Source organism: Meleagris gallopavo, chromosome Z (assembly GCF_905368555.1).
Source record: "Meleagris gallopavo chromosome Z, MGAL_WU_HG_1.1, whole genome shotgun sequence".
NCBI lineage: Eukaryota > Metazoa > Chordata > Aves > Galliformes > Phasianidae > Meleagris > Meleagris gallopavo.
In genome coordinates, this window is record NC_139435.1 from 58,735,981 (window position 1) to 58,761,577 (window position 25,597).

General features: G+C 37.8%; 1 protein-coding gene across 1 annotated transcript in view; it reads right to left on the reverse strand.

Moving 5' to 3' along the window:
- The window catches only part of LOC146542323 (uncharacterized), a 37,876-nt gene extending 12,608 nt beyond the window's left edge, over positions 1 to 25,268 (reverse strand). The window contains exons 1-7 of the mRNA XM_085213855.1: positions 25,211 to 25,268; positions 21,703 to 24,171; positions 18,922 to 19,104; positions 14,763 to 14,930; positions 13,031 to 13,132; positions 10,921 to 11,031; positions 9,275 to 9,453 (exon numbers count right to left, since the gene is read on the reverse strand). Coding sequence (XP_085069981.1) covers positions 9,275 to 9,453; positions 10,921 to 11,031; positions 13,031 to 13,132; positions 14,763 to 14,930; positions 18,922 to 19,104; positions 21,703 to 24,171; positions 25,211 to 25,268 — 3,270 coding nt within the window. The remainder of the gene's footprint in view (positions 1 to 9,274; positions 9,454 to 10,920; positions 11,032 to 13,030; positions 13,133 to 14,762; positions 14,931 to 18,921; positions 19,105 to 21,702; positions 24,172 to 25,210) is intronic.
- Positions 25,269 to 25,597: the final 329 nt, after the last annotated feature.

The following is a 25,597-nucleotide window of genomic DNA, read 5'->3' on the forward strand; positions in this document are numbered from 1 at the left end:
GAACGCTGTCAGAAAGCAGAAATGGAAGATTGGCTAGCCCAAGAGATTGTCAGTGGAATATGCAAGGCAGTCACTCTCAGCAAACTGGCTCAAACTGGTCGGTAATTATTTGAGAATTGTTTTAATGTCTGGAAATCCTTTTCTGACTTGTAAAATGTTTTTTGGATGCACCCTACTTTTCTTAAAGATGACATATCTGCAATGAGATGGGAAAATGACCTATTCTTCTTTCGCTTATTTCCCATTTGCCCAACTTTCTTCATGAAAGCTGACATGGTTAAAACTCTCCCTGGCACTCAGGCTTACAGTCTGAGGTGACTATCTATTACTCTCTGTTTTTCTCTGCCCAACCTCTTCTTTACTCACAGTGTTACTTTCTCAGTAGTTTCTCTAAAATCTTGCCCTCCCTATCTCTTTTTTCTAATCAGTATTCTTTAAGATAGGCTTATTTTTCCAGATATTGGTTAAATTACTGCTAGAGTCTGTCTGCATTTCTTCTTTGAGCTGAGCACATGGGATAAACTAAAGTAGAGGAGTAGGCCAGCACACATCAGGGAACAGAGATCTCTGGACTACAGATCTGCATGTATGGCTTTTTTTTTTTTTTGTTAAATAGAGCTATATCATGTTTTTAATTTTGTTTTGCTTTAAGCCTTTCATATCCACATTAGAGAGAATAGCAGCATACTGAGAAGCAAGACAATAGAGGAAAAAATATGCAAATGTTCCTCTGATTTGAAGGACTTAATTATTGTACACCTAACTACACTGTCAGATGGCGGTCAATGTGGTGGGCTTGTTATGTGATTAATCTTCAAATCTCTTTTGCTGAGTTCTAGTCATTTACTGCAATTCATTGCACAATAGGTAATTAAGAGTTTTCAGGACCAAGTAATAGGAAGAACATAGGAAGACTGGGTTATAGTTTTGAATAATTTGAATCAAGTCAAATAATACATCTGATTATGACTCTTTGTCTGGGGTACAGTATGCAATCTGCTGGTAGTCCAAAATTAACTTATATCATCATATCAGCCAGAAGTATTTAAAATTTATCAATAGAAAGAATACTGCAGAAGTAGTGGAAACATTGGAGTCAGCATCTAAATTGAAAAATATATCCTGGAGTCATGGAAATTGTAGAGAAGAAATCAGTTTGCATACCAGCTCTAAATAACGTGGCAGCTCCCAGACTGTGATGATAAAGCTCCAAGCAAGACCAAAGAACAAACAGAAGTGGTATCTTTACGAGCAATGGCTCAGGCCTAAATCTATTTATAGCTAAGCCTTTTATATAAAGTGATTAGGCTTAGCGATGAGCCTGTACAGCAGAACTAAGGTCTGAATGTTTATCTAAGATTGAAACCGTGAAGGGTCCACACGTGGCAGGCATGGATTTCTTTCTTGTTATAATAATCAGACCCTGTATCTCTCACAGAAAAAAAGACAATTTAAAAGCATCTTTTCTTCTTTCTATTCTATTCTGCTGGGGAAAGTAGAATAGAGCACCTACAAGAAACCAGCAGCATGTACTGTAGATTCTGTGTTTCGTTTTTTTTTTTTTGTAAGTACATTTTCTTTAAAGTGACCCCAGTCTGAGATATAGAAAAACAACTGTGGAAAGAAAAGGGAACATTTAAGTCTGTGTTTAAATTTTGTCTCTGTATCTAGGGAGGGCTTTCACTTGTTCTGTAAGGCAGGTCTAAAGTGATGTGTTTTTATGTAAATTAAGGCAAAACAGAGGAATGGCATCCAGTTGATTAAACATATTGTGTATAAGTTGAATATTACTTAGAATAAAACAGACTAGCAAACTGTAATACACCTTCCAGGTGTTCTGAATGAGAAAGAGGGTGAGAAGGGAACAATTTACAGCACAAACATAACCTTCTTGAGACAACTAAGGAGCACAATTTCTTTTATAGCATCTCTACTAGTTAAAGACTACTCAATGAGAAAAGCATTTTTCCAGTGAAAAAAGTTTGCACTCCTTTGAGTGAGAACAGCACTGTATAATTATCTGAGAAATATTTAATTGCCACTGTGCTGTCGTTAAATTGTGATAAACAGAAGAGGCTAAGTTCTGCTGAGATATTAATGGAACTAGGATTGCAACTTTCTAGCTGAACATCTAGATGATATTTAGTTGCTTATTAGGCTGGGATCTTTCTTTTTCTTTCTTTTTTTTTTTTTTTTTGTGAAGACATTTTAAGAAATGTTATAAAATTTTCATTCTTTCCATTCTTTCTTCAGCTTTTGCCTTGTTACTCACAGTATGACTGAGGGCTTCCTAGAAGCATTAAATTTTAAAGACTAAGAAATGCAAATTAAAGTTCGTTTTTAAACTGACAGACATTATTAGATATTATCACCACAAAGTCCAACAGATAGCACATCCTTCCACTTCACTGCTTCCACTGTGATCAAGGAGACTGCTTCTCACTGATTATGTGTTCTCACAAGAGTATATATTGCATTTTTCTTGCAGAAAGAAAAACCATGATGAACTGTAATGAAGGCCATTTATCTGGGGGTTAAACTAACTTAAGGATGAATTTGCTTCTTTTTTTTTCTCTCACAGTTCAGTTTGTTGCTACATCTGAAGCTCTAAAACAAGCACTTTCTTACTGACAGGACAGCAATTTTCACCTTAACTACTTTCAACTTAACTGCTCCTACTTGTCCTTATGATATTTCTTCTTTTTACTTCCCTACTTTTAGTTTGTTCAAAATGCTGGCAGCAAAACTATAGTCTCTATATATTTGTTTTTAATTACTTTTGTTCTATATTATTCTTAGCTGAGGAAATCAAAGAGTGAAATGGGATAGCTGACAAATGTAACATAAGCACCCAATAGACAACTGGTATGACTAGAATACATTAGTGCAGGATTTCTGGAAAATATCATATCTACAAGGGAGATACTTTAAAACCATACTCTCCTGTTTGGAACCAGTCATCTTTATAGCTTTTCTTAGACCATAACATCAGTAATATTTAACTCATATTTTCCTTTTCAGGTACTAGATTGGTCCTCAATCTTACTCTCCTGTTTCCCAGAGTTTATTTATAGCATAGGGAGAGGAAATATTTCCTAGGAACATACTAAGTCATAAAACAGAGAGGAGTTGGGACATTGTTGCAGACACGACCTTTTGGTGATTCTTCTAATTTTGTCAACTCTTTTTTTTTTTTTTAAATCCACAGTGCCACTTAATGATTTATTTTTTAATCAGACTGTTAATCAAATTTAATACAAGAAGTATTGAAACTAGGAAATTCTGTCTTTGGATGATAGTTTTAGTGGTTTTGTAAATCCCAGTACATAATTAACTTCTTCCATGATTGACATTTACATTGAAAAATTTGGGAAATATGTTATTGGCTATGATGCTTTCTTTGTCCTTGTGCTTCCCTATTAAAGGTAAAACACTGTTATCTCTGTTATCTGCAGGAGCATCTTCATGATAGAGAAATGTGTGTTCCATAACTTTCAAATCCCTTATTGACCCATTTGCTCCTAGGTCCCAAGAATTCTCTTCTTTATTTTTAACAAGTTTGATGTCTGAAACTTTTTATCCTGAAGTCTGTAGCATGTTGCTAATTTTTCAAGTTATCTGTCAGGTTCTAAAAGATTCTTGATGAGGCAGCTCAGAGCTCTGTGTGAAACCTATTTAACTTGTTGAGCTGATGCTATGCTGCTGTGGCTAGATTGCGTTTGATATCTTTCTGGTCTAATGTAAAGTTGATTAATGTTTCTTCATCCTATACAGCAATATTCACTAAATCACAGTACAGAATCACAGAATCAAGTAATGGTTCAGTTTGGAAGGGAACTTTTGGAGATCAGCTAGTCCAACTTTTCTACTCAAGCATGTTTTTCACGATTATGTCCAAATGGCTTCTGAGTATCTTCTGGAAAGGAAACTCTGCAAAATTTCTGGGCAAGCTGTACTGGTGCCCAATAGTATTCAGCACAGACATTTTCTGGTGACTTTGCAGTTACTTTATTGTACTGTGCATGAAATGCTAGGGTTAGAGCAGGAGACATCGCTATCTTTAAAGAAAGCATTAACGTGGCTGTACTGGTGTGATTCCTGTCCTTGAAGAAATGCATAAGCTTAAACTGAAGATAATGGCTTATCTTAGCCTCAGAGTAGGACCAGAGTATACCTTATTTTCTCTCTTCTCACCGTGTTCAGATATCTTTCCTTTAGGTGAAAACTTTGGCACAAAGAGAGAAATTTCATGCTTGAGAAGAAATACACTATGAAATGTATAGTGGACCTCCACTGCTGCTCAGTGTAGGCAAAACTGCTATAAATTGTCACAGCTTCACTGATCACAGTAATTTACAAAAATAAGTGTCTAATCCTAATGTGATCACGTTCCTGCTTTAGGGTGGTAAACAGAGCTGCATCTAGTGTGGTGACATAGCTATGTTTTACTTGTTTAAATAAGTACTTCAAGAATCAAGGCCAGTGACAGCATCTACTTGAGGGAAAACAAAATGACCTTGTAGGAAAAGTGACTGAATCTAATGCAATAGCTATCACTTCACCAGTGTGTGATTGAATAGAGATGAAGCTGAAATAGCAGAAATTACATAGGTGAATCAATATGTAAAGTGTTCCAGAAACATCAATCACTTTTTTTAATGTATGTGGGAAAAGAAAAGTTCAGGCTGGATAATTTCTACCTGTAAATAGCAATGATGAGGAAATATAGCTCTTTGTGTTTGTTGGTATGAAATAAAACAGAAGATGGAACATCCTGTCCCTTCTCAATAATATAGAAGTATATACAAATACTTAGTTCAGGCATAAATAAAAAGACTGGTTGTGGTCTTACATAGATGTGAATCAGGCATGATCTTCTTGGAATCCCTGAAATTACACCAGTGTAAGCTATTCTTGTCATTAGCATGAAGCCCTAGTTATACCTCAAAACAGAGGAAACTGGTTAGCTTGCTTGATACTGATCTACAGGTTATACTGAACTACTATTGCACTCTGAGTTATTCTTGCCCTCAATGCACTATTTTAAAGAACATCGTATATCCACTAAGTGGAAACATTTGATCTTCTAAGTGAGGTAAGGCCTAGAACATATTGTTTCTAATATAATTGCATAGCTGACGTTACATAAATGTGTTACACTAAGAACATTATTTGTAATTTTCTTAGAAAAGCCATGGAATGAGCAGCATCTGCACATGTTGCTCTTCTTATGTCCAGACAGAAATCACACCAAAAGAAAGGAAAAATGCTAAAGAATCCATTTGAGCTGCCTTAACTCATTCGAACATTGAATCTCTCAGTAGCGAAGAAATGAATTTATACATAAGCACCTTTCTTTCTCTTTTACTAAAGGCATTTTTGGAGTCCTTTGTGAGGAAAGAAAGTCCTCATGCTTTCAGGAGCTTATTTCAGTGTATTCTGTGGCATCTGGAGAGAGAGGAAGAGCAGCTGGCTAAAACAATAGCATGAAAGAATTCAAAAGGTCTTTGAATAGCAATAGTCTTTCGTAATGCAAGAAAATACGTGGTAATTATGATTAAATATATTATGTGGTGCTTTAAATTTATTTGTTCTTTTTAAGCAAAAAGCTTTTTAGTGTGCTTTCAGTGTTAAAAAGCCCACTATCAAAACATGACATTGTGATTATCTATCTATTTTTTCAATGTTATTTTTTCAAAGTTCAAGACAAGGATTGCTGGGTTAGAAAAAAAAAAAAGAAGAAAGAAAAGTAGGCTTAGAAAGAAATGTGTTAGTTGAAAGACATAAACTGACAATGTAATTAAATACAAATGAGTATAAGATTATGAGGTACCTTATAATTCTTAATCCAATTTATATTATGTTCACTGTCTTCAGAAGTAATTAATTGATTGAGAATGGAGAGTATTTAAAAGGCATAACTAGATTTTTTTTACATCTCAGGAATTCCCTCAAACAAGTGTTCCTAAATGTTTGTATCCTTTTCAGTGTATAATTTTGTTTGTTTGTTTGTTTGTTTGATACCAGAATAGTTAATATTGAAATAACAATGACTGAAAGCCAGACTATGTTGTAATATAGAGGAGTTCTGCTGCATAACCTGGGTTAGATAGCTACTACTCATATTATGGCATTTGCAGAAAAAAAAAAACCCTACCAGACTCTGTGCTGAAAATGTCAAGTGGATAAAGAACTGCAGAAGAAAAATCTCTTTCTGTAATTTTTAATTACTTTTCCCAAAATGACTTTTAGCCACAGAAGCGACTGATTTTGATCAAGAAGCTTAAACGTCTGAAAGCCTGTATAATTTCAGTTTGGTTATGAAGCTGCACAGGATCGTGTGAATCCTTGTCTTCATCTTAGTGGTACTGCCCATGAAAATCTATGCTTAGAATCACTAAGAGACCAGAATTCATTGGGGGAAAGAAGGAGGTGAGCAGAGATCCTGAATAAGAGAAGGATTTTTCTCATTAAGTCTTCAAAGCACAGGCTTTGGGAAGCATTGCATCAGCATCTTTCAGGTAAAAAAAAATTTTGTGCCTAGGTTTTTACTAAGAGGGAAAATATTTCCAGTTAGAATTTTATAGGATGGCTCTAGTAAGCATGTAAAAGGGACTAAAAAGACTCATATATACACAGATATATAAGCAGCAAAATGAAATACACAGGTGGCTTAGAGAAGGATGATGTAGGAGAAAAAATGTAATGTAACGGTAGATTTATGATCAGGAGTGAAGAATGTTGTATTATCTTCCCCTTTATTATCTACTCGGTGAAGTACCCTAAAACAGTCTTACTTCTAGAATATATTCATGTTTATTGTAAATTCGCATTGGTATTTCTACACATGTATATCTGTATGTGTAAGTCCTTCATACAGTGAATTGGCCAAGAGGTTCTGTGGTCACATGAAGAGCTCCAAGCTATTTTCAGGGCAAGAACTTTGTGCCCTTCTAAGGTTCTCATATGGCTTTTGATTAAGAGTGGACATTTCAGCACAGTGCAGATGTCAGCAAGGCATTTGATACTGTCTCCCACGACATCCTTATAACAAAGCTGAGGAAGTGTGGGATAGACGAGTGGACAGTGAGGTGGGTTGAGAACTGGATGACTGGCAGAGCGCAGAGGGTCGTCGTTGGTGGTGCAGAGTCTGGCTGGAGACCTGTAACCAGTGGTGTCCCCCAGGGGTCTGTGCTGGGTCCGGTCTTGTTCAACATCTTCATCAATGACCTTGATGAGGGGATAGTGGCCACCCTCAGCAAGTTTGCTGATGATACGAAGTTGGGAGGATTGGCTGACACGCCTGAAGGCTGTGCTGCCATTCAGCGAGACCTGGACGGGCTGGAGAGCTGGGCAGTAAGAAACCGGATGAGGTTCAACAAAAGCAAGTGTAAAGTCTTGCATCTAGGGAGGAATAATTGCATGCACCAGTACAGGTTGGGGGATGAGCTGCTGGAGAGGAGCTCTGCAGAGAGGGACCTGGGCGTCCTGGTGGACGACAGGTTGGCCATGAGCCAGCAGTGTGCCCTCGTGGCCAAAAAGGCCAATGGCATTCTGGGGTGCATTAAGAAGAGCGTGTCCAGCATGTCGAGGGAGGTGATCCTCTCCCTCTACTCTGCCCTGGTAAGGCCTCATCTGGAGTACTGTGTCCAGTTCTGGGCTCCCCAGTACAAAAAAGACAGGGATCTCTTGGAAAGAGGCCAGCGGAGGGCCACAAAGATGGTGAAGGGCCTGGAGCATCTCCCCTATGAAGAAAGGCTAAGTGAACTGGGTCTGTTTAGCCTTGAGAAAAGAAGACTGAGAGGGGACCTGATCCACATCTATAAATATCTAAGGTGTGGGGGACAGAGTGGCGAGGCCAGACTCTTTTCAGCAGTGTGTGGAGACAGGACGAGGGGAAATGGCCAGAAACTGGAGCATAGGAAGTTCTGCACAAATGTGCGCAAGAACTTCTTTACGGTGAGGGTGACGGAGCACTGGAACTGGCTGCCCAGGGAGGCTGTGGGGAGATATTGAAGACCGGCCTGGATGCCTACTTGTGTGACCTGGTGCTTTGGCAGGGGGGTTGGACTCAATGATCTCTGGAGGTCCCTTCCAACCCCTACAATTCTCTGATTCTGTGATTCTATCAGTGTGTTTTACAGATCTTTTCAAATCGTTGGAGACAATTGTGTTTCTACCTGTTTCTAATCAGGAGATGTCCTTACATTTCACTAGTAGATTTTCTGGATGTTACTTGGGCTTCATCTAGTAATAAATTCCTTACTAGAGCAGATTTTCTCAGCTTCACCAAATTTTCTCAAAACTAATTAAGAATTAATTCCCTATAATATAATAATCTTGAATCATTTTTGCAAGCTCTAAAGGGCCTTAACACATAAAGTCCTAAATAGAACACCGGCTTTGAAACCAATTTATTTAGTTGTATCGATGTAACTTTCTCGATGAGTAACTTCACCACAAAGCAGCACAAGGGAACGGATTAGCAACTGGAACTGTACCTACACGTGGGCCTGCTTAGCCCCTCAAGAACGGCAGTACGCAGTGCCGAGCAGCACCTGTGTGCGATCCGAGCCCCCCACCTGCTGGACGCCGGCTGCAAGCGATGGCTGCAGCCCTGGAGCTGTCCAGCCGCTGCTTGAAAACCTGGTGAAGCCCCTAGCGGTAAATACTCCTAAGGGAAACAGCTTCTTTTTCTGTTGTTTTGTTTTGTTCTGTGTTCTTTTGATTATTTCGTTTTGCTCCCCTCCCCTCCCCTCCCTCCCTCCCCTCCCCTCCCCTCCCCTCCCCTCCCCTCCCCTCCCCTCCCCTCCCCTCCCCTCCCCTCCCCTCCCCTCCCCTCCCCTCCCCTCCCCTCCCCTCCCCTCCCCTCCCCTCCCCTTCTTCCATCACTGATGAAAAACTATGTAGAATGTTGAAGTGTTTGTAGATAACAGAACAGGAGAAAGTGATTTAAGGCATTAAGACTCACTGTACCTCTGGAAGATAGCAAATTATGCCACAGCTCAATCGTAGATTTTGAGAATCACAGCCATGAGACTAAATATGAATCTACAAAATCCTAAGAGTTTGTATGTATGTCTCTAACTAGGGTGAAAGAAGACAGAACTGGTCAAACAACCTGCTCTATAAGCCATATACAAAAACATCACTAGTGCTGATGATACTTGGTAAATATGACAAGTCAAGATAACCAGCTGTAAATCTGAGTACAATGCTGATGTGCTTTATAGTTCAGAACACAGGTTCCTCTGTCACCAGCCCATCTCCTTACCTTCTTGTGTTTGTAATAGTGGAGATAGCCATTATGCTTCAGCACAAACCACCTCTTCCTCCATCCCTTCAATATTGCTGACTGTGTTCGTTTGTGCAAATATCCTCGGCAGGTAGGCCTGGGAGTGTTAGGGTAACGGCTGATATCTGATCCCACCACCATAGTTAGGATATCAGGGCCTAAAATATTACAAGAAAAATGTGAAAACACAGGTAACAGTCTGTTTGAATTCCCCTGTAGGATACAGAGCAGAAAGAAGTATTCTACCTCTTGCCTTTCTTCTCCTGGTGTAGCTTTTAGAAGCAGCAAAGAGCAAAGCAACCTATGAAGGAAACTAAATCATTCCAAAATTTCATTTTCCTTTTGTAGAAATCCAGGAATTTAACTCATTTTGTCTAGAGGAACTAGTAACAGAACCAGCTATTCAAAGACACTTCCAGAAATGGTTTTTGTGCTATACCTTTACAAGTCACAGCTTAGGCACTTGCTTATTTTATTAGTTCAGAGGAGTGGCTGGATTTCATTACCCAAATGTGGGGCATAATTTGAAGTTTATTAAAAAATTAATGATAATCTGAGAATTCTTGAATATTCTTACTCTGTAATGTCCTAGATTCCATTTCTGCTATCTGTGCGCTGCTGTAAGGAGGCTAGCTCTTGGAGATTAACTTGTGCTAATCTGTCCACTTATCAGCTGGAGAAGGTAAATGCTCAAGAGAGATGATAGGTCACCAAGTTGTCTGAAAATGTGGTACTGTTATCAGCAGTGAGGTACCATTTTATCATATTAGCTGATATTATCAACACAGCTATGGCTTTTACCCTAGAGAACGAAATTCTGACTGTATCAGATACTACTTCACAGCATGCTGCAATGCATTAAAAAGGTTTGAGAACTGTGACTATGACATATTTTCATTTGCCAAATATTTGCTGGACTTATATTTTGGGGACATTTGACTTAGGAAATGCTGCATGTGTGCCAAGATTCAGGCCAGGAGCTTTATCTTGAACGAGTTAAAAATACCATGTAATTAGAGATTTATCTACAGAAAGACTTGACAGGTTCTTCTTAAATGTAACAGCGTGAATGGCACTTCTAGAATTAAAGAACTTGGTATGTGTCAAGATAAATTTGTCCCTGTCTTGTAAAAGCATTTTAACGTATTGAATTTCCCAAGAGCCTTTGTCAACACCGTATCTGGGATAAATAAAAGAAGTACAGTGTACTTACTTTCAGCATTAAAACATGAGTATCTCTGGGCTTTGTCAACTCGGCTTGAAGAAGAATATGCAAGTTCAATATCACTGAAACTTTGTTTCTTTGATGTTCCAAAACAAAAAAAATGCCTCAATGAAATAACTCCTGACTGTCTATAGGTGTAAGTTACACTGAAATACCATTGAACCAAGCTGTGAGTTCTCTCCCTGAGGAGGCATAAGGCATAAATAGAGTATCGGTATCTCTGCAGTCACTTTCATGACTTTCTCAGTCACCTTCTCTAAGGCAGGAGAATTAAAAACATTACTGCCAAATGCACTCTGGGGAATATTTTGTCAGTATGCCCATTTTCTGTTGTATTTCTAGCAAGGTCTAGATAAAGAGGAGTCTTAGATAATGTTATTTACAATGATCTCAAACTTACCTTTCCTTGCCAGATTGGCAGCTTCTGAATGTGGCATGCTAGTGACATCGGTTCCGTTGACTGCTATCAGAATATCCCCAACCTGGAGCCCTGCTTCTTCAGCTGCACTGTCTGGAGTCAAAAGAAGTATTTTATTTAGACTTAATATATGAAGCAAGCAATCAGTCTTTTATAGCAAAACAGTATCTGTGAGATCAGTCAAGAATTATGCCTAGTGGCCTTCATGACTTAATTTGGAAGTAAGTTTTCCTGAGTAACATGCTAGTGGTCTGTAAATGAAATCTCAGGATTTAGGTATGGATTCAGAACTAAAAAATGACTAACAGAGGAGAGATGTCCTTTAAAAGTTCCATTAGGACACAGATGCTTTTAGAGGAAAAAATAATTCAAAAAATTGTACTGGAGTAAAATTATCTACTTGTTTCAGGATGAAACAGTCACTATTTAATCTCAATTTGTCTTTTGCATAGTATTCTGTAGGCAAAGATTTTTTTTTTACGTTTTTTGCAAGACTTCAACTGATAATGGAAACTAATAATTGCATTCATACAGATAAAAACAGAATGGTCTCTAAGATACGTTGGCAAAATCCTGTTTATTTTCATGTAGGTTGCAGTAAAAGATTAAGAGATTCCTATACAAAAAATAGACACAACCATAAAGAAAGTAAGAGAACCACTTCCTAAATTTCCTTTTCCCTTTTTTTATTTTTATTTTTTATTTTTTTTTAATTTAATTGATTTCTCCTTCATGAGTTCTCTTCTGGACTGAAGACTGAATTTTTAGTATTTAATAAGCAGAACAGTGCAAAAAATTGGAATGACTTTTAGAACTGAGCAGGAACGTCTTGCAGAATATATGGTTAAGGTATAAATATAAAAATGTTCAGATCTTAAGGGAGTGCATAGGTTTCTAATACATATCTTAAAAATTATTAAGTGTTAGTAACCTACTGACCTTTTCAGATGTCTTTTTTTTCTCTCTACATGTAGTTCCCTTGTTTAGACTTTTGACTTCTCTGATTTTCTCTACTGAAATTTAATAGTTCAGGATTAAGTTTTTGCATGTTAAGCTAATGTGTTCATAGGCCTCTGATGTTCTACCATCATTTATTACTACCTCATTTATTACCATCATGGCCAGGAAGCTGGACAGCATGTGAAGTAGCAGAGCTGTTAGTAGGTATCTGACTTGCTAGAGGGCATTTTTGGTTGTAGAAATTTTCAGAATCTCCTATGCTTTCTGATTCTTCTTCAATTCTACTTTATCCATCCTGATGTGCAGAGAGCAGCAGAGCAAACAGTACTCCAGAGTGAATCAAGGGTATAGCAGCAATACGAGGCCTCGTCTTTTATTCTCATTGCTGTTACAGATGGGAGCAACATTCAGTTTTCTTTCTAAACTGCCATTACATACGGAGCTGAAGATTTCAGAGATCTTGCAGTGGTGAGTTCCATGACCTCAATTTTGAGTGTAACTGCCAATGTTATGTTCTGCATCATTCCTATCTAGGGATATTTATCTTCGTTAAAACTCATTTGCCACTTTTTTGTGTTCATTCACACAGTTTTCTGAGCTCTTTCTAGAGTTCCTCACCATGACCTGACAACAGTACAGAGCTTTACATGCCACCTTGTCAAGGTTTGTAGATGGCTTATTAGAAACCCATCCAAGCATAACTGTCCCCAGCTAATGACACTTTTGAAAGTGTTAGGAGGGTTACTGTATTCTGTATTTCATTCTAAAGGGTTAGTTGTCATTAAAAGATGTCTGTCCCAAAATGCTGTAGATCGGGTCTTGAGAGAGGTTAGGTGCAGACACTTGTATGAGGTATAAACTGGCACTGAATGTCAACAAACAACATAGTCCTATTTGTCTGTAGACAAACTGGGTCTCTAAGATAGCATGTCATGTCTTCAAGTGTTCAAGTATGTTGCATTAAACACCTTACATCCACCAATTATGGAAATGATTTACATACATATATACAATGCACTATTATACAACAAATGCTTTCATTTATGTATACTGTAATACTATGAATATTATATCCTTAAATATCATAAATGTATTTTTGTAGCAGAATTTAACTGGTATAAGGACAACTTACTTGTGTCAACTTCAGTCACAAGAATAGGCTTTGAGAACTGGATCCGGAATCCCCATGGGTAGTTTCCAGTTCCTTTAGCAATCTTCACTGTTCTTTCACGAACTGCAGAAATTTGAAAAAGAGATCCCTTTTTCTCTGCAAATCAAGTTCAATTTAAATACCAGCAGTCTATTTTTAAATCTTGTAATCATGAGCACTAAAAGTTACCGATTCTGCAGATGACTCGGATGTCCTGGCATCACTCGTAGCTGTTTGGTACTGCTTCTCTGCCAGTATGTACATCCTCACACCATGACAAATAGAATACAATATAACTTAAGGCAAAGACAAACAGCACAGATAAAATCTGCTTTCATCTGAAGTTCAAGTTATGTGGCTGAACTTAGTACTTAAGATGCAGAGAAGCCGTCACATGTTCCACTCTACTGACCACAATTTGGGAGAAAAAAGTACTCTTGCTCTTTGTTAAATGAGTGTGTCAGACCTCTAAGCTGCAAACAGAAAATACACTATATATTCTCAAATCTATTTATTGTAGGATCACTCTTTTTTCCATTTAAGAAGGTCTGTATCTTTTGGTTATCAGTTGTTTACTTTTCTTTCACCCTCTCTTCTCTGTGCTCTACTCTCACTGCCCCTTAGTACTAATCTTAATCTTTCCATTCTACCATCAATGGCTGTATTATATTGTGTTATTTTGCATTCCGATATCATAGTTAGTAAAATAAGTTTTCCTCCATAGATCATTGCTGCTGTTTTTTTTTCCCTTCCTTGAGCCCAGCTCCCATCTCCCTATCCCTTTTCCCTTTCCCTTTCCATTTTGTGAAGCTGGGGGGTGGGGGGGGAGGGGAGGGGTAGGGCCCTACTGCCCCCCCGTCACAGGCATAGATTGATCTAGTTAACTCCGTGACAGATGTTTGTTTCATCTTCAACTTCTGTGATGTTTGTAAGATATAACTACTTTGAAGATTAATTTACTAGCTGGCCAGTTGATGTTATGTATCTGAAAGAGCACAGATACTTCACCATATAGTTTTAAGTATTGTTTTGAACTTCTGAGCTCTCCATTGGGACTAAAGGCAATCAAAATATTCTCCAGTATATTCTCAAACAGTCTATGGAAAATTTTTTCATATCTGGAGATTTATAGAAGGCATTTGTTTTCTCTCATGTTGAGAATGATTTATTATTTCCAACAAAGGTCTATCTCATGGAAAGACGAGTGTTTCACTTTGTTCTTAGTTGATCTTTGGACTACACTGCTTTTCAGTAATTCAGCATTTGAAAAGTGAAGGAAAATGTCCCAATGCCCCACAGAATTATTGACAATATCTGTTTGCATGATTGGGTTTAAATTGCAAATAGAACAAGTAGGGTCCTTCACATCCATAAAAAACTCGCTACATTTCTTTCTGGGCTGTTTGAAAATTTGATGGCAAACAGATTTTATGACCATCACATACTTTTATACTTATCTTGTGGCAAGAGATGATGTTTAGTTTTGCTTATCACCAGTATCAATTTTGTCAAGTAATCCTGAAATGTTGCGAGACAGTATCTAAATAAGAACTATTGTTTAGTTTTGTATACCCTTCTAGCTTCTTGTATTCCTCTAGTTTCCATCTTCCTTATAAGCATCCAGCATTCAGCTGTTATCCTTACATTAACCTCAGAGTGCACAAATCACATCAATTTTTACAATATTTATTACCTGTTGTTTTAGACAACTTACTTGCCACTGGTCTAGGTCTTTTGCTGAGACATCTAGGGCTATTATCTGGAGACACATCGTCTCCTCTGAAAACCCATGCAGCAGAATGAAAGTTTTCTGTATAGAAACCTCTGTCATCATTTTCAGAATGTAGTCCCAGATCTACTGACCGAGCATCCTCTGAATTCACTGTCATAAGTATAAGACAAATAAAGGTAATGTTAGTAGTCAAAATGCATAAAGAATAAAATATTTCAATCAAAAAACAATCAAGAAATATGATGAGGTTCTGTATTTCTAATGTTTTTGGTTAGTTATACAATTTCTCTACTGTTAAAGGAGCAGCAAGCAAAGATATCAGAATATAAAAGTATTGGATATTATTGTATATTGAACTTGATTACCAAGGGCAAATTATATAAACAGGAGCTGCAGCTGCATGAAGGGAATCTGCATTTAGCCCACCTCCTAGGCTTTCTTATTTGTTCCATTTGATTGTGAAACTAAACATGATTTTTTTCTGGAATTTAATATAAGTTCAATGCACATGGGAAGACAAGAAGCTAAGAAGTAGTTGATTAGGATAAGAATTACTTCGTTTGTTGTTTTCTTAACCTTAACTCTTCCAGATGTATTTAGCTTTATTAAAAAGGAGGTGGGGAAAGATTAGTCTTTTTTTGAACATAGATCTTCTGTTTAGTCCTAGGCTGTTGAACATTTATCTGAACTTATGCACATTGTCATGAGTATTTCAGTTTAATAATTTGGAGAAAAAGGTTGTACATTGATATAAGAATTTCCCAAGGAACTTGGAAATTTGAATTGGAAGACTAAAACCAGACAGTCTTTTCAGTACAAATACCTGGTATAATGATCTAGATTTAAATGCGGTCTATGTTTGCTTTGTTTATTCTGTGTTTTATATGACAATTAAGTGAGAGGACAAGGGAGAATGGTTTTAAACTAAAAGGGGAAATTTAGATTAGATTTTAGGAAGAAATTCTTTACTCAGAGGATGGTGAGGCATGGGAATGGAGAAGCTGTGGATTCCCCACACCACGAGGTCTTCAAGGCTAAGGTGGATGTTGCTCTGGGAAACCTAATCTAGTGGATGGCTAGGCTTTAGGGAGTTGTACTATGATCATTAAGATGCCTTCCAAACCAAGATATTCTATAACTTTAAGATTCTATGACTAACTTATGTGTATCCAGTTTCTCCTAGTGTTCTTTGACATGATCATCTTCCACCAAAGTTGCATCTTCATTGCTCCAACCTTTTCCCCTGTCCACTGGGACCTGCAGCTTCTGAAGGCCAGCCTTGCTTGAAAATACTGAGTCAGCCCCCACCTCAGCCTTTTCCATGTTCCATGTAACCACGTCACTCATTTTGTTCAGCACTGGACCCTTAATTTCCTTGGTCTTTGTATGTCACCTATGTAGTTACTGAAGCCCTTTTTGTTGTCTTTAATGTCTCTGGCTATCTTAAATTCTGTTTGGGCTTTGGCTTTCCTAACTTCATCCCTGGATGCTCTGTATTCCTCTCAGATCATTTGTTGTTACTTTTATCCTCTGATTTTGTGTTTGAGTTTGGCAGAGAAGATCCTTGTTTATCCACACAGGATTCCTGGCAATTTTGTCTGACTTCCATTGCAATGGTTATTTCCGGAGCTTGGAGGTGATTCTTGAAAATTAAAAAAGTTTTGTTGGGCTCCTTTTCACCCCTGGGAATTTATCCCTAAGAATTCTTCCAAGAAGTTCTCTGAAGAAGCCAAAGTCTGCTTTCCTGAAGTTCAGGGCTGTGATCTTTCTTTTCAACCTACTTCCTGCCCTCAGGATCCTGAACCACCACCTCAGTGTCACTGCAGAGAAGGCTGCCTCTGACCTTCACATTCCCAACAATCCCTTCATTGTGGGGGAGTATGAGGTTCAGCAGAGCACCTCTTCTCATTGTCTTTTCTATCACTTTGAGGAGTAAGATATCTGCAGTGCACTCCAAGAATCTCCTGGATTGCTTTTGTCCTGCTGTATTGCTCCTCCAACAGATATTGGAGTGGTTGAAGTTCCCCATGAGAACCAGGGTCTGCAAATGTTGGATTGCTTCTATCTATCTGTCAAGGGCCTCACCCATTTGTTCTACCTGTTGACGTAGCTTGTAGCAGACACTCAGAATTTGCCAGCTTTACTTGCAACCTCTTTAATCCTAACCCTTGAATGCTCAGCTTGGTCCTCATCAGTCTCAGGGCATGGCTCCATGCACACTAGCTGCTGTCTTAAACAAATGACAACTCATCCCCCTCATCTTCTGAGCATGTTGTCCTTAAAAAGCCCAAATCCTTCCATTGCATCACTTGGGAGCCAACACACCGCATCTCTATGACCCCCAGAAGATCACAGTCTTGCAGAGGCATACAGGTCCTATTTCATCTTATTTTACATAAGGCATTTAGGAGAGGCACTTCAGCATGCTGAATTCCCAGACAAAATTTGGGGGATTTCTTCATAGTAGTGCCTTGTGAAAACTTTCTGAATGGCCGTACTCAGTGGTCAGTGATCAGTGGAGCACTGTCTAGTTGGAGGTAACTAGTGATGGACCTCAGGGGTCAATTTTGGGTCCTCTGCTGTTCAACATCTTCACTAATGCTCTGGATGTTTGATCAGATGATACTAAACTGGGAGAAGTTGCTGATATATCAGAGACTCATGATGCCATTCATAGGGGCTTGGACAAGCTAGAGAAATGGGCTGATAGGAATTCCATGAAGTTCAACAAGGAGAATTTCAAATAAGCCTTTGCAGCAAAGAAGGCTATTGTTATCCTGGCCTGCCATGGGCCAAGTCTTGCCTGCAGGTCAGTCCTCTCTGTTCAGCACATGAGATCACATCTGGAGTACTGTGTCTAGTTCTGGACTCTTCAGAACAAAAGAGACTAGACATACCGCAGAGAGTTCAGAAAAGGACCACAAAAATGGTTAAGGGATTGGAGCATCTCTTCTGTGTAGGGAGGCCGAGAGAACCAGAACTGCTTTAGCCTAGTGAAGTGAAGGCTTAGGGGGATCTCATCAATGTCTATGAATACCTGAAGAGAAGATACAGTGCAAAGGGAACAGAGTGAGGCTTTCTTCAGTGGTACCCACTGGCAGGAAAAAAAAACAATGAGCACAAACTGAAACACAGAAAGTTCCCTCTCAACATTAGGAAACGCTTTTTTAATGTGACAGGAACAGCACTGTCACAGGTTGCTCATAGAATTTGTGGAGTTTCATCCTTGGAGATCTTCAAAACCTGCGTGGACCTGATCCTGGACAACTTGCTCTCAGTGAACCTGTTTGAATGGGGATCTTGACCAAATGTCTCCAGGAGTCCCTGCCAACCTCAGTTGTTCTGTGATTTCCTTATTAAAAGTAAACTTTCTATCATTAAGAATTTCTAGTGGAAACTGTATTTTTCTCCATCTGCAAAAAGTACTTCTTATGTTAGCTAAAAAAGCAAAAGAGGAGGTAAACACAATGTTATGAATCAGAACAAGTTTTCTTAGAATGTGCTACACTTTCTTGGGGACTCCATCCTCATGAAAATAAATTCATTAAGCAGTTTATCTTCAAAATTCCTTACCATATCATTTAAAATGCTGAATTTGGTATAAGTTCAAGCATAAAGTGTATTGACATTTTTCTTAACGAAACAGTTGTGGGACTGTTAGTGTCCCAGTTGGTCAGTACTAACAGTACCCAGGTTTGATATAAAGGGACAATCTAGGAAGCAAATCTGAAGATGAAAGTTGGAGTGGGTGGGTATCATAGAAAGAAGGACTCCCAGCTCACCATGGCTTTAACATACGCAAATTAGGCAACAGGATTTTGACTTTTGTTGCACTCCATAAGCAATTACTTTTTCAAGTCTAGAGCTTGTCCAATGGTTTATTGCATATAGACAAGCGATCTACTTTTTTTTTTTCTTTTTTTCTGCCCTCCCCCCCAGCCAGGTTGCCTATGAAATGAAAAGCTACTAACTCCCATGGTGAGAAACACTTCAGCTGGATAAAACATACTTGCTTATGAAAATAACTAAGATAGAAACTCAAGTTGAATTAATGGAAGATAGATTTTCTTGGCTGAAAGCCCTGACACAGCATCAATCACATAAAGGAAAAAGAATACAACTGTAAGACTAATATACTTACTTGAACCTTCAGTGATAGTGCTGTTTATGGAGCTTCCTCCAGTTGAACTGCATTTTTTGCTGTCTTTGAACTGTTTCCGTCTCCTGGCCCACTGATCTATTGCTTCTTCCTGGGAGCTATCGCTGGCTCTGGTGTCTTTCAGTACAGGTAGCTTTTTGTTTTTATTCATTTCTGATTTCAAATCTGAATTATAAGCAGACATTGTTCATTTTGAATGTATTTGACAACATTCAGAATATACTTAAGCAACTATATTGAAAAATTTTGTATTATAGGTATAAGAATAGCTTCTTTGCTAACACAGAAATTAAAATAGCAAACAATACTCAAAATACTGCTAACCTGTATTTTTCAAACTCACTGAGCTACTCATGCAGAGAAAAAGTGCATGTGATTACCACATGGTCATTGCACTTGCAGTTAAGTGCCTGCACAACAACTTGTGTGGCATTTTTATGGAAAAGGAAGTCAATTGTTCATGGATTTTAATTAAAAGTTCTTGATATTTTTGAAGATATTTGCAAGACAAATGTATATTAAAGGAGAACCTGTATTTTTATTTCAGGTATCTTTCTAAGTAAGGCACTAGAAGTCTTACTCTATTATTAATTCAACTATAATAATAATACTTATTATTTGAACTAAAATAATTATTATTTCAACTAAAATAACAATTGAAAAGCATCTTTGTATGGGATTTCCTTCTGAAAATGCACTTGTGTCCACTGATGTAGATAGGGTGGCACTGGAAAAAGAGGAAATTAACTATTATGCCTAAAAAGGCTTCCTTGGAAATCAATGTGTGAGTTCTCCCCTTGGTTTTGTAATATTCTTCTCTTTTTTGTCTCTCTTTGGCCACAGTAAGATCCATCACAGATCTGCTTTTCCTAGACAGTTGACCACTGGTGACAGTCAGGAAACAGATTTCTTGTAATGCACTTAGCATGAATCTTTGTTCCTTTGATATTAAGTTTCTACATCACGAACACACATCTAGATTGCTGAACTCCACTCTTCCATCTGGTAACAACTTTTTCATTTGTTTCATATCTCTATTCTAAATGTCACACATGAAATCTGCATTTCCTTTCCAGTGTCATTGAATTACTTGTCAAAGAAGTCCCACATTGCCCTGCATGTGAGGGCTGAGCAGGTTTGTATTCCTGAATTACAAGTGGCCTCTGATTCACATTCACCAGTTTTAAATCTTTACAGGATTATACTTCTTGCTGGATATATATTTACTGTGTTCACTATTGGGCCCCTCACTACAAGAAAGACATTGAGGACCTGGAAAGTATTCAGAGAAGGGTATCAAAACTGGTGAGGGGTCTGGAGCACAAATCCTATGAGGAGTGGCTGAAGGAGCTGGGATTGTTTAGGCTAGAGAAGAGGAGGCTCAGGGGAGACCTCATTGCACTCTACAACTTCCTGAAGGGAGGTGATGAGGAGGGGTTTGGCCTCTTCTCCCAGGCAACAAACAGAACCCAAGGAAATGGCCACAAGTTGTACCAGAGAAGGTTTATATTAGACACAAGGTAGAACTTTTTTTCTCAGAGAGTGGTCAGGCACTGGGATGGCCTGCCCAGGGAGGTGGTGGAGTCACCATCCCTGGCAGTGTTCAAGAGGTGTCTGGATGAGGAGCTGCGAGATACTGTTTAGTAGGTTGTGGTAGCAGTGGTAGTGGGTGGACGGTTGGACTAGATGATCTTCCAGGTAATTTCCAATCTTGTGACTATGATTCTATGATTCTATAATATATTTATTCATTTAAGGTAGCAATTCCATATCAATGCTAAGAATAACATTGATGGAAAGTCAAAATTTGACCAGACCAAAAAGGGGATGAAATTACAGGTTCTAGGTGGTACAGAACAGATAAGGTGATAGCTAACAGAGAGCAAACACTTAGATAGTTCTTAGCAAGGGGCAAAAGAAAAGATAAAAGAACAAAATAAAAACGCAGCAAATAACTAAACCTTGAGGCAAAATGTTTCACCATTGAGGTCGTTTGAGCAGTCAAGCTTTTTCAGCATCTTTCTATACCTTGTACTAAAGAGATTTCCTTTTACTAAATTCTATTTATTTTACTTATTTTCCCCCTTTTTTTTTTTTTAATTCTTGAAACAAGATTTTTCTCATGATAAGGAAGTACATATTTTCCAACTGTTAAAAACTCCTAATCTGATGGAAACAATCCCTTCTATAGAGGATTATGCACATTGTATTTGCATATAACTTGATTAAAATTAAAAAGAGAAAGAAAGATTAATGGATTAGAATGATAGTTCAAATACACACAGACAAAACTGTGTGTATATATATTCAAGGATAAAGATGTAATGTAGTGTGCAGTGTACCTAGATAGCTTTATATTTTTATTATTCATAATACTCCTTCTAAATGATCAGTTATAGATATAGGGGGGTGGATTAAAGAAGGAAAGATAAAAGATTTTGTAAAAGTTTAATATTTTTGAAAAAAAAATTATTTTATATGCAGTTTTCCTTGCTGTATATAGATAAGAAATGACCTACTATAGTCTTTCTATGTCACATAAAGGCTCAGTCAGAATTAGGACTAAGATCTACTTAAAATTCAATATTTGCTTCAGTGTGATAACTACATATTATAACCAAATAGTTAGGAATATCAGTATTATCTTTTTCGTAAAGTAGCAATATAATTTCATTTTCCCAAAACAGACATCACCAAAGCACTAAGATAACTACGCAGAGGGTGTGTAAAGGACATTAGCTATAAAAGTCTTAAAGCACATACCTTTCTGACTAATCTGTTTTACTGATGATGGGGGAAAATCTGTATTCTGGTGAACTTCTTTCATTTCAATCTTTTTCTCAACTTCATCAGAGCTGGATTTGACTAACTGAGGTAGATGATGTGCTTCAGTGTCTGTTTTTATGCTATCATCAGGTGACTCTTTGCTGCAAATGTCCTCTGTTCTTTCCTTGATGTATGAGTGTTCTGTGAAATTTTCTTTATTTTCTATATATGCTGAAGAGGTAGATAACATGGCAGTCTGGGCTGAATCATTATGGCAACTGGCTTCAGTGAGGGTATCCCCAGGCATGTCTTGTATTTCAGAAAAGCTTTCTAATTCATTATCTATGTTATGCTCCTTGAGATCCAATATCAAGTGTGAAAGCATAGATTTTTCTTGTACACTACAGGAAAGATTAGGCTCTTTTCTTACCGCAGAGCCAAAGGGATCAGGTACCAATTTACTGTCACCTTGGATTCGTCGTTCTAGTTCTCCAGTTATTACAGTCATTACTGATCCTCTTCTTTTCTTTATCCCTTCAATCTCTGCAGAGACTGGCTGAACATTCTGCTGTATGTCTGATAGTCGGTTTGGGATGCACTCTGTAGAAGCATAATTAGACCTTTCCTTGTCACTAAAAAATTCTCCAGAAGGAGTTCTAGAAGGTGGAAAGACCTGTATGAGCTGAGCTTTATTCTGCAAATCTACATTCTTTTCTGGATGGTGCTCTGGTGTTTCTTCATCTAAAGCATCTTCGGTAGACTCACTATCTTCCTCCCATATGGCTAGATTTCTCAGAGGCTTGGCATACTCAGTTTCTTTTTTCTCGCTTATGGTTTCAAGGGAATGAAGACTCTCCATTACTGTTTCTTCTATTTCCTCATCTTGCTCCACATAGTCTGCATAATCATTCAGTAAACAAGTGCCATCTAGACTTTCATCAGGTTCAGAAGGATAAATGGTAACATTATGATCAAATGAAGTGAAAGCATACTGATATGAAGACTTAAGAGCTTTCAAACTTCTTAGTGATGAGGTCAAGTCAGGGCATTTAGAAAGTTCTGTACAGCTGGTATGAACAAGTGAGTTCTTGAAACAGATATCTGCTTTGGTCTCCTTAGGCAGGACTTTTAAGGATAAGGATGGCAATGAATAAAAGCCAGAATCCCTCCTAGGATGAACTGGTGACGCTACATCAAGGGTAGTATCTGGGAAAGACTTTCTTCTTGCTGGTTTTTGACCTGTGTCATTGCACTTGTTAATGTTATTTCTTTCTTGACCTGCTGCACTGTTCCTGATGGTGCATTCCTTCCCAACATTTGAATTATTCAAGGTATTACTAGCTACAAGACAGTTTGCATTATTCATTTTTGAGAAAAGTATTTTATCTTTTGAGAAATCTTCCTTTTCATTGTTGTGGCCTTCATACTTGTTTTTGTTATGTTTACTGAAATAATTTTCTCCCTCCCAAATTCTCAAGGCTGTGGAGAAGCTGTCAGATTCTTTTCTGTCATTAACAGGGTATGAAGACACACCCTCTGTGATAGTATCTAAATGCATTTTGTCACAATCAGCAAATTCTTTAGGTGGAGGGAGAAGTATATATCCATCCTGGAATGCAGTGTCTTCCTTTTCGTAAAAGTGAAAACATGACTCACAATCTGTATTATGAGGTGCCTTTTTTACAGAATAATCTGTTTCACTACAGTATGTATCTTCACATTCCCTGTTGCAGGTTTTCCTTTGTGCCTGTTCGCCAGGTTTGATGTTAACTTTTAGATTTTTCTTTCTGTTAGTATACTCCATTTTAATATTCTTTCCTTCAATGTCCATTTTCAGGAAGGAATTCTTGTTGACAATAGTTTGAATTTTGTGTGCAGAAGATTCCCCAATGTCTACTACTAGGTGGTCAGCTGGTGGACTCTGGTACTTTGGACAACTTGAACACTGGCTTTTCTGGTATTGTCTTTCATGACAACGTTTACTGTTCTTCGAGCATTTCTTTTTCTCAGTCACAAGGTTTGTTCCAGAATCAAACAAAGAAACATTCTTAATTTCTACTTTCAAGTTAAGGGAGCCATATCTTACTTCTGCATTAATTCTTCCAGTAACCACACTAGCAGACTCTGCAGAGTCTGGTTTGCCCCACACTGTAATTTTTCCCATCAATGTACCCTCTGATTCGCCAAAAGTTACTGTAGCTAGGATTTCATTTTGCTGAGGAGAGAACACCTGAGGAGTGCAGTTCTTTTCCTTCTTTTCTTCTTTTTCGGTGTCTGAGGTGTTGTCAAGTTCTCTGTCTTCAGATGCATCTGGGCCACTCCGATTCTTGATTTCACGATCTTTCCCATTTTCTTCAGAACCGTTTACTTCCAGTGGTTCAGGAAAGTGAGCCAGAGACTCATCTGCTTTATTTTCAAGGTTTTCCACATTTTGTTGGCATTTACAAGTGACTGACAACTGTTCGTCTAATTTAAGATGAAAATAAGAAAAAACATTTTCCCGTGATTTGATAAACAGTATCACAAATGTATGAGTTAGTTTTCATAGAAAATGCTTCCCTTGTCCTTAAAGTGTAGTGTATTTTCCTCAACAGCATTTTTTCAATCACTATTTGTTTCTTTTATCTTAGCTATCTGATCATTAATATGAAGTAAAATAAACATGATAGGCCATTTTAACTGGCTCTAATTTGAACAAATTAATGTATGAATGCTCATTTTTTTCTTTCTCAGAAAGTTTCACACTTGTTAGGTGGTAGGCATTCTATTTGCATTTAGAAAAATCTACCCTTTTGTATCCCTTATTTCTTTGAGTATTTACTTCATTCCCATGGACGTGGTGGGACAATCAATATCTCATTGCATGCTTGCAGTTTGGGGTAAATTACATGGAACTTGACTTTTATAATCCTTTTACAGATGAGCAAACAAAGGGATTAATGAATCCTGTTACGGTCACATAGCACATCAGTAGTACCCTCCCAGGAGGTCTGAGTCACAGTACCCTGTCTGAAGGAGAAAACACTGTTTCCTGGCAGGAGGTGTATCAGGCAAGATTTCATAGCATTCATACAGTTACATGCTTTTTTTTTTAGTTTCTTTTTTTTTTTTTTTTTTTTTTTTTTTTTTTAAGAATAGGTCATGCTCGTTATGATGTGTATTAGAGGAAATAGTTTATGGTGACATCTGTTTAAGAGGGATTAAATCGAGTAATTAAATTTGGACACACTGAGAAATGTACAGCAAGATTAATGAAAATTTTAGGCATTTTAACTTCAGCATCTTTGGAAAGACTATCAGAAATACATAGGGTTCCAGTTCTACCAAAATAAAGCACGTAGCCTCATCAAGACATTACCTATATGTACCCATGCTTGAATGTAAGTATTCCCAATTTGAGAATCCTTGGGTGCAAAAATGGATTTCTGCCTTGATGAGTGGCTGGAGAATAACCACCTACAATTCTGAAGTTTTTACTTCAAATCAAACATTTCTGTAAACTTACATTCTCTGGAATCAGAGCTCTTTCTGCCCTTGTAGCTTTTTCTTCTTTTTCTACTCATTTCTAAGACCTGAGGGCATCTGGGTTCCACTCTTCTGTGCGGGAGGGAAAACAATGTACTGTGAGAAAGTTTCTCCAAAATAATTTTGCTTTCTAACTCTCAGGCTCTCTGACTTGGCTATTCTCCTGCATAAAAAATAAAGAAATGCTAGAACAGGTACCAGCGCAGCTATTTTTTACTCTTCCTTTGGACCAAATTTTCAAAGATTTCTAAGTAATATCTTAAAATGGTTGATAGGCATCTTTGTTGAAAAGATACCTAAGGCACTATATCCCTCAATTAAAATGTTTAAAATTGTTTGCAGATGAAGAGCACTGCTGCCTATCTTA